We start from the raw sequence: 14,990 nt of genomic DNA on the forward strand, positions 1-14,990 counted from the left end.
GGGAACTTGATGCTATTAACCTTTTCATTTTTTAAGGTTTTGTTAGTTTTCTTGGTTACAGCTTCACTCTACTTCTAAACTGTGTTTCATAGTGTTGCTGTGTGATTCTTCTATAATCAAGTCTAATCTATACCACTCCTGTATTTAAAACTCCATTGCCTTCTTGGCCAAAAAAGTCAAGCTTTTTAGTGTTTTTAGAGGCATTTTAGGATTTAACCCTTTACCCATGGTTCCAACCATGCCTTTTTCTCCTTTCGCTCAGCCTGTGTCCATGTAGCTTGAGCCTATTTCTGTGATTGCATCATGTGACACAATACACTGTACGTTAATAAGTAATATGCTATGTTATTTATTTATGTGTTTTTTCCACAAAACTATGTGAATCCTTGAAACAGTGACAAGGTCCTGGTGATCCGTGTGTCCTCAGTTGTCTGGCTGCTGTGTCCAATAAATATTTGTTTTAATTGTACTGAAAACAATAGGGCAGAATTTTGGACATTTTTCCTCTTAAAATTTATATTGAAAATTAAAAGGGACTTCTCTTACTAAAAGAAGTACAGTACTAGCTGTGTGATCTTAACTTCTTACTGCCTCAATTTGCATCCCTGTATGATGGACATTATAGTATCCACCTCATAAGGTTTTTGTGAGGATTAAATAAGATGATCCAAATTAGTGCTTAAAACATTGCCTCATACAAAGTTCGTGCATAAGTTACTACCATCATTATCATTGTGTTTTTGTTTTAAATACTAGAAAGTGAAAACAGAAAAATGGTCCTGATTTGAGATTTGGAACATTTTACCTTTTTTGGTAGCATGTCCACATATATAGACCCAAGAGGATAGTTTTGTGCTTAAAATTTTTATGTACGAATTACTTCTTGGACAGTTCTTTAGTATATCTTTTAAAATTTATCCGTACTTTGGGGATGGTACCTCATTAGATAGTTGTGGGGTAAATTAAGGCTTGAGCAAAGCTCAGTCTTTAGAAGTAAAGTGATTGATTAGCGTTAGCTTTATAGGATATAGAATATTAATAGTCTTTCCATCAATAAATTAGGATTGGGGCATTCAGGAAATACAACCTAAGTAGCTTTGTGGGATGCATAAAATACCTTAAAACTTTAAAAAGCAGGTCTTGTGATCACCAGGTGTGTGAAGCTTCTTCCCTATATCAGTAACTGCAGGGGATTCAAAATAGTGTAATAATTTTTTTAATCTTCAGAGAACTTTCATAATAATCGGGGTGAGAAGTCTGATGTGAAATACTTAGCAATAACGACAGTGGGGACCCACGTTTGTTTAGAGACACATGTATTCCCTGTCTGGTGGCCGCAGACGGATGGCACAGCTTTGCTTTATGGACAGTTCTCCCCTCATTTCCACAATATGTAGGCCAGTTTGGATAAGAGGGTAAGAAGACAGTTGTCCGGGAAGCCTTTCCCTACCTCTGCCTCCCAGAACACTAATGAGATACTGAGAGGAATGCTGGAGCTGGAGCTGGCTGTACCTCGGAGATAATCATCTTTAGGAATCAGTCATCCACACTTCCAGAGTCAGCATTTTGAAAGTTGTTACTGAATTCACTGATTTACAGTTTCCTCAGCACCTCTCCATGTATGTGTTCTGAATTGGGAAGGTGCCCTGTATCTAACTATATCTGTACCTCTATTATAATATTACTCCAGATTAGTGTATTCCCTTTGGCAAAATAATAATACATAATTTATTGAAAGATTAGAATGAACCAACATTGCTAATTTCATTTAGCTCCTTGTGAAGTATGACCTCTTATGATCTCCATTACACAAATGATGAAACACACTTAGGTCGTTAATTGCTAAAGGCTACACTAATGATGCAGGCTGGTGATTGATGCCAATGTCTGAAACCACTGTGTATGTGCCTCCCATTAAAAAACGTCATTTGAAAAGACTATGATGTGTCAGCTACTTTAGGAGGAGGGGTGACTTGTGGATGGTTGGATATAAGTGGACCCTATCCTTTTTATGTCAAATTCATATCAGTGGTAATAAATTGTAAAGTATCTGAATGCTTTGTCTTCCTCTTTAACTTAACCAGTGTTAGCCCATTTCACAGGAATCCGTTCTTTCAATTTGTAGTATTTGTTCCTGCTCTGTATGTATTGTAGAGATAGGGGGAAAATAATGAGAATGTGTTTACAAAAAGAATGAAAAATCAGGCTTTGCTTCATAATCTAGTAAATGGGTTTAAATGTCACAGTAGTATAGTGCCTGAAAGCTGTATTTTACCAGTGTCTCAATTTGTAACCGTGGTGAGCATAGTAGTTGAACTATTTGAACTAAAAACCAAATTGCTGTTTTTAACAGGATGCATTCAGTTTACTAGCTTATTCAGATCCTTGGAACAGCCCTGTTGGAAATCAGCTTGACCCAATTCAGAGAGAACCTGTATGCTCGGCTCTTAACAGTGCAATATTAGGTAAGTGAAGCTAAAAAGCACAACTCCAACTAGATACTTTGAATATTTGAGGTGGTATTTGTGTTGGCATTTTATATTTTAGTAAAATCATAAGGGAAAGGTTCTCTACATTTTAAAATTAAGATTACCTTAGAATATAGTAACCCTTCCTCCATTATTTTAGTTCCAGATTAAATGGATTCAAATGGAATAAAAACAGTACATTGGGGTGCATCCTTTTTATGTCAAATTCATATCAATGGTAATTGGGAAGTTTGGAAATTAAAAATTTTTGTGTACGTAAATATTTCTGGCCTGAGCCACCCATTTTACAGCTCCCACCATGCTTCAGATACAGGCACAAAGGGGCTTCCAGGTGACTTGGAAATGCCCTGTCACTACTAACCCTGTGTCAAATTATAGTTGCATTGAAGTTAAGCATATTCAACTACATGCCCTTCCCAAATAAAAAGCGTGTGAGGAAGAGAACAGCAATTTAAGCTTAGCCAGGGGTGAGCATGAAGTGAAAAATTGGAATTTGCTGTTTCCCTGGTTGATTGCCATTCCTGTGAGCCAGCTCACCACAGATTATGATTATAGTGTTCATATGTTGAACACATACTCTTTTTCTATGAATTATGTAACTGTACATTTTGTGCATTTACATTTAAATTCTATAGAGTTAATTATGTAAAGTATGTTTTAATTTCTGGGCAATTCTTTTCAAAGGTAGTTCAGATAAGAGTGATTTTTCACCTGACTCTCTAATTCCCCTCATATGGCCAGAATATAAAGCAAGCAAATAAAAGTATTCATATTTGAGCCTTAATCTGTTCTTTTTTTTTTCCTTATAAAATTCATTCTTAACTCATTGTGTTAAGGTCTCATACTAAAGTTTTAGAATAAGAGTAATATCTTTGTGTTGTAGTTTTTCTTAAATTTAGAATTTGTATATAATAAATGATGTGAGTTTTCTTTGCATTGTTAAATTGTGTTGTAATTTCTTTGGTCATGAAATTCATGTAGCTCTGCTAGTAAAAAAAAAAATAGCTTAGTAGCAGTGCTGGGATTGTAGGGCAAATTATGGTTTGCTATACTATGGTTTGCTATACTTGTATTTTTTTAAGTTACATTATCAGTAATCATGAAGCCCTATCATTGCTTTGCATTTAGGTACCACTCAAACCTGGAAAAATTTGAAAAGTAACCAGTTTTCTTAAAAGTTTTCTATATCTTGTGTTCTTCAAGGGGATTAAATTTTAAAATAGTAAATTACTTGGGACCATTATCCAATATATTATGTATTCTTAATATTGTACTACATATTATGTAGGTTTGCCCACAAATAGTGCTTAAATTTAATAAGATTATTAAACTGCAGAGGAGGTGTCTGCATATCTATAAATACTAAATTATGTAATCTATAACTAGTGCTTGAAGTTATATTAAATTTGTATGTAATTCTTGCAAATTTTGTATCCAAAAAAAATTTTTTTTAATGTTTTTGTTGATTTAAGAGAAAGGGGAGAGGGAGATAGAGAGAGAAACATTAATGATGAAAGAGAATCATCTATTGGCTGCCTCCTGCACGCCCCTCACTGGGGACTGCAACCTGGGCATGTGTCTTGACCAGGAATCAAACCATGACTTCCTGGTTCATAGGTAAATGATCAGCTATGAGCCATACTGGTGGCCGGACTAAAAAATTTTTTTGAATGCTTATAACCAGGTGCCTCACTTGGCCAAATAAAATTGTAATAAAGTACCTCTAGATATTTACCTTTCAACGAGGTTATTTCCCTGAAAACCTTCAGGAGATATTTTTGAAAGGAATTAATTCAAAATAAGGCAGAATTATTTAAAATTATAAAGTCAACCCTGTGTACAGTTGGCAAAAAAAAAAAAGTTTATCACTATCAAAATTTAGCGAAATAGCCTCTTGCCACAGGATAGCCAGTATTTTAGTAATCTTAACCCAAAGACCACTTTTCAAACTACACCTTCTCACCAATCTGTGTATCTTTCTTGGCATAGTCTTATTCTTATATTCTTAATCATACCTTCTTTCCTCTTGTACTTTAAATCCTGAACTTGCTTCATTATTTTTGCTTCACTCCTTCTAGAACTTTTCTTTCTCTGAAATTACAACCTTTAAATTAAGTCTTACGGAGCCTTAGCAGTCACTTATCACTGTTTTTGCCCTTTGTTAATGGATCATTAATTTTATTAATTGGGAATCTATACAAATTTAAAATTCATCTACTCACAAGGAAAAAGTACCAGCTTCTATAAGTTTGGCCACTTTCATCATTCGTTCACTTTTTTTCATTTCTGGCATAGAACAAATGTTATTATTTGTACTATAACTGTCTGACAAATTTCTGGTTTGTAGGACCCTGAATATTTTATTGATAGTTAAAATGTTTGAACTATGAATTGTAAATTACCCCTCCAAAATTATAAGTAATTTTGCTCTATCGTCTCTCATGGTGACCATCACCCCTTGCTCCTTACCAACCCAAATATCATTTACTGATATGCTCTGGCCACAGTTAGGCAGCCTCAGTTGTGTTCTATCCCCAGAAAAAGAACCCATCAATGAAACTTACTGAAACCCTGGTGCCTTTTGCTAACTTAGATAGAAGAGAAATACTAAATATTCCTTATGCCCCCATTAAAATTGCAGTCAAATAATATTTTCCCCATCATAGTTAATATGGAAGTAAAAGATTTAGAGTAGTTAAGGCTTTAAAAGTCTAATTCTGCAAGAATTTTCCTTATAGTTTAATACTTAGTACCATATGACCTCGTCAGAGTAGTATTTCTAAGGTATTAATCATTTGCTTAGAAACTACCTTTGATAGTTAAGTGATATATGCATTGATAATTTTGTAAATAATGCAATATTTTCCTTAAAAATGCGTTTTTAAAAATGTCTTGCTAATTGCTATTTTCATTTTTAATCATTTTTCCTCAGAAACCCACAATCTGCCAAAGCAACCTCCACTCGCCCTAGCAATGGGACAGGCCACACAATGTTTAGGACTGATGGCTCGGTCAGGAATTGGATCCTGTGCATTTGCCACAGTGGAAGACTACCTACATTAGCTATGCATTCAAGGAGTTCACACTTATATTGTGGCATATAGTCAACATGGAAGTAGACCAGGTCTGCTGATTTGAAATTTAGATTTTTTTAATTATGTACTGGGGACAGGTTTTTGTCGCTTTACATTGCTTCCTAGTTTACAGCATGATGCAAATGATTTTCTAACTTAGTGTTAGGAGAAATTATTTTCCATCTTTAATCTCTTAGTTGTCTAAGAGTTAAATATTACTGAATCTCAGACGTTCAAATTTATCATCACAAATCCTTTAAAACAATTACCTAAAAGAAACCAAAAAATCCTGCCTTCTTTGTTGGGGGGCGAGGGGGGGAAGGAAATGGAACAAGTTGTGTTGTGTTAGCATGTGGGTGATGTAAATTTCAAATTGGGAGATGTTCCGACCCCCACTCCCATATAAGCATTCAATCAGTGTAACTTGCAAAATGCATAAACATCTGACAGTTTGAATTTATAGTGTTGATGGAAGAAATCATTTTTAATGTGTACTGTAAAACTTGAAATACTCAGGAGCTGAGTGAATATGTTTGTTGCTACTTACAATCCCGACCTGTTAGTCCCAGTAGTTTTGTTTTAACATGGTCTTTTCAACTTTGTTTCCTGTTTAACTACCAACGAATTCTGTTGTAGACTCACAAGTTTAACTTGTATTATAACAGTATTATATGTCAACGGTGTGGTTATGACCTTTATTTATATAAAAACCAAATATTTAGTCAATTTACTGTGTCTTAATTTAATCTTTGTACACCTTCCATTTTTAAGTGCTTAAATGAGTACTATATTGCAATAAAAATGTAGTGATATAATTAACCAGCCATTAAAAATTTACTTCTACAGATATTATTGTCAACTGAGTTTATATATTAGGTACTTACATATTTCTTATGATTAATATAAAACTAGAGCTTAATGAAGAATTTTTACTGTAAGTCTGAATTCTATAACCTAAAACTGTTCAGTTTACATTATCAGGTTTGACCCTGTAATAGGGTCAAACCTGATAATGTGGGTGACACAGAAAGGGGGAAATTAATGTCCTTATTTTCATAATCACAATAAAGACAACGTTACTCGACAGTAAAGCAAACCCCCAAACCAGTTAAAAGTAAAATTTAAACAGCTGTTCAAGAGGATGACCATACACTTCGGTTGACTATTATTTTGTACACTGAGGTTTGAATCTTTAAGAAAAGTAGGTATTCATCTACTCTTAAGATATTGTATTTTCATAGCTACTACTTCTCTTTCTCATTGTATATTTTGTGAATCAAATTCTCATCAGTAGCACCAAAACATCTGAGACTCTAAGGCATCTGAGAGCTGCAGTTAGAAAGACTTCCTGGATACCCATTTCTCCTCCTCCTCCCTGCCATTCCTGCCACAACACACCCACACTGTGGACTGGGAAGAGGGGCAGAAGAGGTGCCATTAGCAGCATCATTTGTATTCAATTAAATGAATAAATATTTATAAAAAGAAAGACAATTCCTTTTAAATTGCTATTTCTTCCAGGACCCTCAAAGACTAAAGGCACAATTGTATTCCAGGATGAAATGTGATGGAATATTTCCCCAAATAGATTTATGACTTTTGTAAATCCTTTAAAATGATTTATTAGATTTTTATTACATTTATTAATTTTAAATTAATCTTCTAAACTAAATAACTATAAGTTCCATACATACAAAGTTCTCACTCTTCATTTAGCTTTGATTTACTTCTTAGAAGTTTTCATCTTTCTGACCATCCACCGTCTTTTAAACCTCTTGGCATTTTGTTTTTTCTGGGTTCCTAGAATAGAAAGTTTGTGCAATAAGAATACTATAGATATAAAATTCCCAAGAAAGAATTAAAATTTTTTCAAGATCCTCTATAATATAGACCAGGCGCCTCAAACTACGGCCCGTGGGCCACATGCGGGTGTTTTTGCCGTTTTGTTAACTTCAAAATAAGGTATGTGCAGTGTGCATAGGAATTTGTTCATAGTTTTTTTTTAAACTATAGTCCGGCCCTCCAATGGTCTGAGGGACAGTGAACTGGCCCCCTGTTTAAAAAGTTTGAGGACCCCTGATATAGACCTATATGAATATAAATACTAAAATTAGGTCTATTAAATTAGATTTTATGTCAGATATACATACATACTATACTGACCTATTTTCCAGAAGCAACTTAAAAATACTAATATAGAAGCCATTATAAGAAAAAAAAGTAATTCATACTTGAGTATTTACTATTTCCTTAAAAAGAATATTATTCAATATATAAAACTGAAGAAAATAAAGCTGGACCTTACCCCAACCATTATTCAAAAACTGGGCTGCGGCCTTTTTCACTGGTAACCTCTTATTGTTAAGAGACAGGAACTTATTTACTAGAAAAGAGAATTTTTATCATTTCTTTGTTTACTTGCAATATAAAGAGAGAAAAATAGCCCGTAAGGAAATTACCGGTAGTTCTGTTGGTTCCTGGACCATACAGAGAATTTTGTATGAAGGCTTTGGCTGCTTGTTGCCTTGAATCTCTCAGATCTTGATCTTTTAGCCTTAGAGCCAAGTAGCTTTTATTCTGGCTGGAAGTCAAAACAAAAAGTCAAAATTAATGAGGTTGATAACATGCTTAAAGTATTTTTCTTAGTTGTCTCAAAAAGTGAAAACAAAATGCATAGAATAAAAAATAAATTCCAAGGCTATTTTATAAGAAATAGGCTAATACCTACATTTTAGTAAGCAAATATTTTGTTTTTATTCACACTTTAGTAAGAGCAAATATTTTGTTTTTATATAAGTATTAACAATTGGTTTTCCCAGAGGATTCAATCTGAAACTGCTACTAATTAAAGTATTTCCCACATAAACCAACACTTTTCTCAAAAAGTTACCTTTATATCCTACATGAAAAAAAGACTCTTCTTACCCAATAGACTGTACTTTTTCTTTAGCTTTCTTGGACTCATTTCCTTTTTCACATTCTTCATTTTTCTTCTGCAAATTATCTAAAAAATATAAAAACTGAGTTTTATTTCTAGTTAGCACTTATGTAAAAATAAATCAAGAACATTTCCTGGAGTTCACTGTTAAATATCTACTCACACCAATTTGTAAGAAATAAGGCAACAGGCCCAAACTAAACTTGGCCAGCCATTCCTATTCCCAATAACATTGGACTACAAATACTCTTGACACTTACATGAGAAGTTATTTAAATTAGAACAGTTCATACCTTCTTTTAACTTTCCTGGTGATTTCTTTATGCTAAGGGAGAACACAGAAACACTGATTGGAATGGCAGACAGCAAAGATTACTCAACTCATTACACAGTTAAATCTGATTTTACAAATAAGATACCCCCTTTCATTACCACCACCCTCAGTTTTGACTCAGGATCTTTAATCAGTTTTGGAAAGCAAGTCACGCCCTAAATTCATGACCACCAGCTCCCAATCAACAAACTAGTATATATTGGATGGGAGTATCTTCTCAGAATTTAAAATTTGAAAGCATATCAACAGGCTTCAAAGAAGCAGATTGGAGGTAAAGTGAAAGTTGAAATACAAAGTGGAAAGTGGTAGGCCTGCCTCTCTATTTGTAGAAGTCACAAAGGATCAATTCAGTTCAAGCACAAGAGACAAGCAGGGAGACAGGCTATAGGCTCAAGGAATCTGGTCTGAAAAATGACAAAACAATATGAGATGCCTGAACCATACACAGTTCAAAAGCTACAAGGAGGAAGTAATGGGGAGGGTGGAGTGAGAGAATGAGAGGTGACACTGGAGTTTGGTTTTAAAGGATAAAAGGGGAATCTGCCACCAAATACATTTGTTTTTATGTTTAATGTATTCAAGATCTGAGTAACTGGGAAAGTTCTACAGGACATTTGAAAACCAGGTCAAAGACATGGGTCTAACTAAGCATTAAGGGAGATGAGAGAAAAACAAATATTTAAAAGTTAAAACTGAGTAAGGTTTGATTGATTTCATGGGATAGATGAGGAAGAGGATGACTATAACATTTGCTTAAAACATTCAGTGGATGGCAAAGCTGCTAAATGAAATGGAGAACAAGGAGGAAGGACGGGTTGGTGGCAGGTAAGGCAAGTATGGGACAAGCTGAGTTTTAGGAGCCTGCAGGTAAATGTCTGCTACTCCACTAAATGATAAATTTCAAGGCGCTTGTTTTATTCACCATCCACCCTGCCCCGTACAATGACAGATACACAACAACTGTTTAATAAATACTCGGGGATTAGGAACTCAGAAGCTCGAGTAGGCAGTGGGAATGAACAAAAAGAAATGGTGAAAGACTGAAAAGAGGTAAAATACTTAAATCTTTCCCACCAAGTTAAAAAATCTGTGTAAATTTAAGCTTTACTGTTTAATTATTATTTCTTTAATTTTGTGGATTCAAATAAATGCTCCAATATGTCTGTCAAAGATGGGTGTATGTAAGCAAGTAATATAACAAGATCCATTACTTACTTTGTCTGTGAAGCTGTAGTTAACTTCTCTAGAACAGTGTCTGGAAGGAGTTTCCTTTTCTTAAAGACATTTTAAAAGAATAGAGTGAGGTACATGACAGTATACCTGGGTTGCTTCTGAAGTTACAGGCTTAGGGACTGCCTTAGATCCTGACCTAGGCCAATAACGGATTTAGGCTGACCCCTGCCTCCACTATCTCTAAGCTGTGGGAAAACTGCGGTCACAAAGCTCAGAACCCATTCGACATTCTTTGGAAGACCTGGTGAAGACTGGAAAGGGCGCCCAAATCACTGTATACCCCGAAAGCAGTTAGTCATGTCCTCTGGAGTCAGTTCTCTGTGGCCAAACACCCGACAGCAGAGCAGTCGCCGTCTGTACAGCCCTGAGTTTCCAAAGCACCTCCTTTAAGGCCAACAGCAACCCAGTGACTGACCACCTCCGGTGAGAAGTGACATGTCACGGCGAGCTGAATGTCAGGGGGGGTTTTAACCGTATGATTTCCAATTCACAACTCTCCCCCCTCCCATTTTTAAGAGGTGGGCAGCAAAGAGTTCGAGCATCTTTGCTTTCACCGATGTCTGAAGAAACATTGGGACTTTTCCTCCGCCTCCATATCCTACCAGTTTTGCAACAAACACGGAAACTCTACCCCAAGCCGGGTTCTTTTTAAAAAGGAGATGCCTCCCTGCAACCCTAACCTTTTGTTCAATGAACAGCTCCTCGCGTCGCTTCCTCTTCTCCTTCAGGAGTGTTTTGTCCCTGAGAGAAAGGGAGACAGGTCAGCGCGAGGAGAGACAGTGGGACGGGAGGGACGGTTCTCCCCGGACCCGCCGGGCGCTCCCAACCTGCGCGCCGTCTCCCGAACTCGCCGCTCCTCTTCCCTCGCTTCCGCCTGGGCGCTGGCGAAAGTCAGTTCCTCTGGGGCCTCGTCGTCCAGCTCGTCATCCCCGTCCCCGTCTTCCTCCAACGGCTCGGCGGCCGCGCCGCTGCTGGGCTGCCCGAGCAACAGGCCGTGCTCCGCCTCCTCCGAGGCGGGCTGGCCCTCGTCCACCATCGCCGACGCCGACACCGGAGCGCGGGACGCGCGCGGTCGGAGCTGCACCATGGCCTAAGTCGCGCCGGACCGTCCGACCTCTGACCCGGAAGTAGCAGCCCGCAAAGCCGAGCGTGACGCGAAGAACAAGCGACACAGGTTTAGTCGCTCCCGGCACGTTCTGAAGCCCCACAGCGAGTGGAGGCGCATGCGCAGGGCGGGGAAGGGCGTGACCTCAGGAAAGCTGGGGGCGTTTCCTTCCGCTCGGCCCTGAGGCTGAGCGCTCGAGGCTGCAGGATTCCCTCCTCACTCGCTGCTGCCGGGCACCCGAGGGAGCGGGCAGACGTCGTGCTGCCTTCCTGGCCGGGTGCTGAGAGCAGGTTTGGCTGAGTCCCCGCCTCCTCGAGGCGGGCTGGCGCGGGTCACGCCACCCCGTGCCCAGGAACTCGGTGACCGCAAGCCCCAGTGGTCCCATCACCGCTCTTTTAGCACCAGGATTCTTTTGGGCGATCCAGTTAATCAGTGTTTGTAGATTTGACTCTCTTCACTCCGCACTCGCCGAAGAAGTGGCGTTTCAAAGGGAAGAAATGCGCTATAGCGGCAGGCCCTGCTGTCACCGAGGAGTTGACAGACACCGGATTAAGTCAATGCCCGGCACCAAATGTGTGCTAGGCGGCTTTGGCCGCCGTTTATCAGGCTGCCCCGACCACCAGCTCCTCCACCAGCCTGTCCATGCCTCTGTCCTGTGTTCATCACTGACAACTTCCCCGTTTATTACCGGACGCTGCCTTCACCCCCCATTTAAATGTAAGCTCTGTGAGCGAGTAGGGAGCCCACCTGACTCCCTGGTGCAACCCCAGGACCTTGAACAATGGCCATCCCATCCCAAATCCTGAATCCAGTGAAAGAATGCCACCCTGCACTTAGTGAATGCAACCCTAGTACTATTTCTTTGTCCCTCTAAGTATATTCCATTTTTTGGAATATGCATGGCCCTTTTGACCAGTGTTTATCTTCTCCCACCCATTATACAATACTAAGTGAGTCATCTATCATTCTCCGATCAAAGTTTCACACTTGCCATCCATTTGTACATGCTGTTCCCTTTATGATACACACTCCCCCACGTGGAACTATTTATACTTGAAACACAGGCCAGGGCTGACTTCCTTTAAAAGTCAAAATCTTAACATCTACCAATCCCCACTCTGCCCATCTTTAACTACATTTTCCTCTGAATCTTGAACAAATTTCTATTACTGCAGTTTCGACATTGAATAATAGTGCACATGACAGTTGTCCCAACATTCTGGCAAGTCCTTGAGGGCAAGGCCCACGTCTTACTAATTATATTTCTAATGCCTATCATGTGGTAGACATTCAATAATACTAAATTGAATAATTTCTACCTCACATTTTTATTTTCAGTTCTCCTTTCATTTTCTCTAATAAAACCAAAACATGAACAGAAATGATAAAACACACACACAAAGATGCTGGTACCAAAGCCCAATTTGAGAGGAGTTGCAAAGAAGAGTACTGAAATATCTGGGCCTTGGGCAGATAGAAATTAAAAATATAATCAGACTCTCTGAGACAGCATACTGACTTCCATCACTGCTAACACTAGGAAAATGTTTAAAGTAACAGAGAAACCCAACAACAAACTTATTAAAAGAGAGCAATTGTGTTTTATGTGCAAAAACTACATTATAAGGATTACAAGTCCCTTCAGTATATATGCCTTGAGCCACTCATGTCAAGTGTGAAGTGAACCCTAAAGGCTGGCCCTTCAGATGTCTTGTAGGTTATGAACATTCCTCTTATGCTAAGAGCCTGGGATTTATTAAAAGGTATTAGGGGCCCAGTGCATTAATTCGTGCACCTTGAACTGTGAGCCACGAGGCTGCGGTGAGCACAGGGGCGGGTCTCGGCCCATCCTCTGCGCCCCTGCCTGGCCCCTCCCACCGCAGCCCCCGGATCCCCTCTGCCGGCAGCCCCGCTCCTGCCACCACCGCTCCCATGTGCTGATGGCACCGGCCCCGCTCGCACCCGCTGATGTCGTGGAGTGATTGGGGCTGGCGCCAGCAGCAGGTGCAAGCAGGGCCAGCGCCATCAATGGGTGTGAGCGGCAGCTGCTGTCCTAATCTCCCCTCAGGAGCGAGGGGAGGTGGAGAAGCCCTGAGGAGTGATCGGGGCCAGCAGCCACTGCTCGCACCCGCTGACGGTGCCAAGCAGAGTGGGGATGGGCTGACGGTGACGGTGCAAGTGGCGGCTCCGGCAGCAGGTGCGAGTGCCAGGACGGGACCATGGCACACAGGAGCAAATAATTTTCAGTAACCACCAGAGGCTCACCCCAATGACAGCGACCGGCGCCCTGCCTTGGTCTGGCGCCCCCGCTCACCTGATTCACCATCCTGCCGCGGCCGACGCCCGCCATGTTCCGCATTCTGCCACCTGCTGCCGATGGCCACCATGTTCTGCGTGCACCCCCTGGTGGTCAGCGCATGTCATAGCTACCAGTTGTTCTGTTGTTCCGCTGTTTGGTCTATTTGCATATTAGGGTTTTATATATATAAACTAGAGGCCCGGTGCATGAAATTCATGCACGGGGTGTGTGTGTGGGGGGGGGTGTCCCTCAGCCCAGCCTGCACACTCTCCAATCTGGGATTCCTCTCACAATCCAGGACTGCTGGCTCCCAACTGCTCACCTGCCTGCCTGCCTTCCTGATTGCCCCTAACTGCTCCTGCCTGCCAGCCTGATCACCCCCTAACCACTCCCCTGCCAGCATGATTGATGCCTAACTGCTCCCCTGCCAGGCTGTTTGCCCCAAGCTGCCCTTCCCTGCAGGCCTGGTTGCCCCCAACTTCCCTCCTCTGCCGGCCTAGTCACCCCTAACTGCCCTCCCCTGCAGGCTTGATCGCCCCCAACTGCCCTTCCTTGCAGGCCTGGTCCTTCCCAAATGTCCTCCCCTGCTGGCCTGATCTCCCCCAACTGCCCTCCCTTGCAGGCTTGGTCCCTCCCAACTGCCCTACCCTGCTGGCCATCTTGTGGTGGCCATCTTGTGTCCACATGGGGGCAGGATCTTTGACCACATGGGGGCAGCCATCTTGTGTGTTGGAGTGATGGCCAATTTGCATATTGCTCTTTTATTAGATAGGATAGAGGCCTGGTGCATGGGTGGGGGCCAGCTGGTTTGCCCTGAAGGGTGTCACAGATAAGGGTGGGGGTTCCCTTGGGGCGTGGGGCAGCCTGGGCAAGAGGCCTGTGGTGGTTTGCAGGCCGGCCACACCCCCTGGCGACCCAAGCGGAGGCCCTGGTATCTGGGATTTTTGTATCTTCTACAATTGAAACTTTGTAGCCTTGAGCGGAGCCAAGCCTTCTGCTCGCTCCGTGGTGGCAGCCATTTCTGTTGGGATTTATTTATCTTCTATAATTGAAGATAAATAAATTTGTAGCCTGGAGTGGAGGCCTAGGCCAGTCAGGGCTGCAGAAACTTGGCTTCCTCCATCGCCGGGGGCAACCCTAGCCTCCTGCTCTCTCCAGCTCCGTGGCTGCCACCATTTTTGTTGGGATTTATTTATCTTCTATCATTGAAACTTTGTAGCATTGAGTGGAGGCCTAGGCCGGCAAGAGCAGGTGGAAGCTTGGCTTCCTCCATTGCCGGGGAAACCCAAGCTTCCCTCCTGCTCTCTGTGGCCGCAGCCATCTTGGTTGGGTTTATTTGCATATCTGCTCCTGATTGGCTTTGTGGGCATGGCTTGTGGGTGTAGCGGAGGTACGGTCAATTTGCATATTACTCTTTTATTAGATAGGATGGCGTGCAAATGCAGTACAAAGTTTTGTGTGATAGTGTCTTGTCATCTATTTCCACAAAAGTTAAGGATATAACATTAAATCAATTCT

The 14,990-nt window shown here is 40.8% G+C and overlaps 2 protein-coding genes across 3 annotated transcripts in view; one reads left to right on the forward strand and one right to left on the reverse strand.

Moving 5' to 3' along the window:
- RANBP9 (RAN binding protein 9) overlaps nt 1-6,410 on the forward strand; it is a 95,624-nt gene extending 89,214 nt beyond the window's left edge. Inside the window, exons 13-14 of the mRNA XM_054721455.1 lie at nt 2,354-2,465; nt 5,422-6,410. Coding sequence (XP_054577430.1) covers nt 2,354-2,465; nt 5,422-5,552 — 243 coding nt within the window. The 3' untranslated portion in view covers nt 5,553-6,410. The remainder of the gene's footprint in view (nt 1-2,353; nt 2,466-5,421) is intronic.
- Nucleotides 6,411-7,169: 759 nt separating this feature from the next.
- On the reverse strand, nt 7,170-11,230 carry NOL7 (nucleolar protein 7). 2 transcript variants are annotated; one of them, XM_008146139.3, is made up of 8 exons: nt 10,896-11,217; nt 10,749-10,809; nt 10,051-10,109; nt 8,795-8,826; nt 8,489-8,567; nt 8,023-8,144; nt 7,869-7,946; nt 7,170-7,363 (listed from the first exon to the last, which is right to left on the reverse strand). In XM_008146139.3, exons 1-8 carry the CDS (start codon nt 11,153-11,155, stop codon nt 7,287-7,289), a joined length of 768 nt encoding a protein of 255 aa, XP_008144361.2. In that variant the 5' UTR covers nt 11,156-11,217; the 3' UTR covers nt 7,170-7,286. The 2 variants fall into 2 exon arrangements, with proteins under 2 accessions (XP_008144361.2, XP_028008199.2); XM_028152398.2 differs by lacking the exon at nt 7,869-7,946 and having other exon boundaries at nt 10,896-11,230.
- Between the last annotated feature and the right edge of the window lie 3,760 nt (nt 11,231-14,990).

This window comes from Eptesicus fuscus, chromosome 9 (genome assembly GCF_027574615.1).
Source record: "Eptesicus fuscus isolate TK198812 chromosome 9, DD_ASM_mEF_20220401, whole genome shotgun sequence".
Classification (NCBI taxonomy): domain Eukaryota; kingdom Metazoa; phylum Chordata; class Mammalia; order Chiroptera; family Vespertilionidae; genus Eptesicus; species Eptesicus fuscus.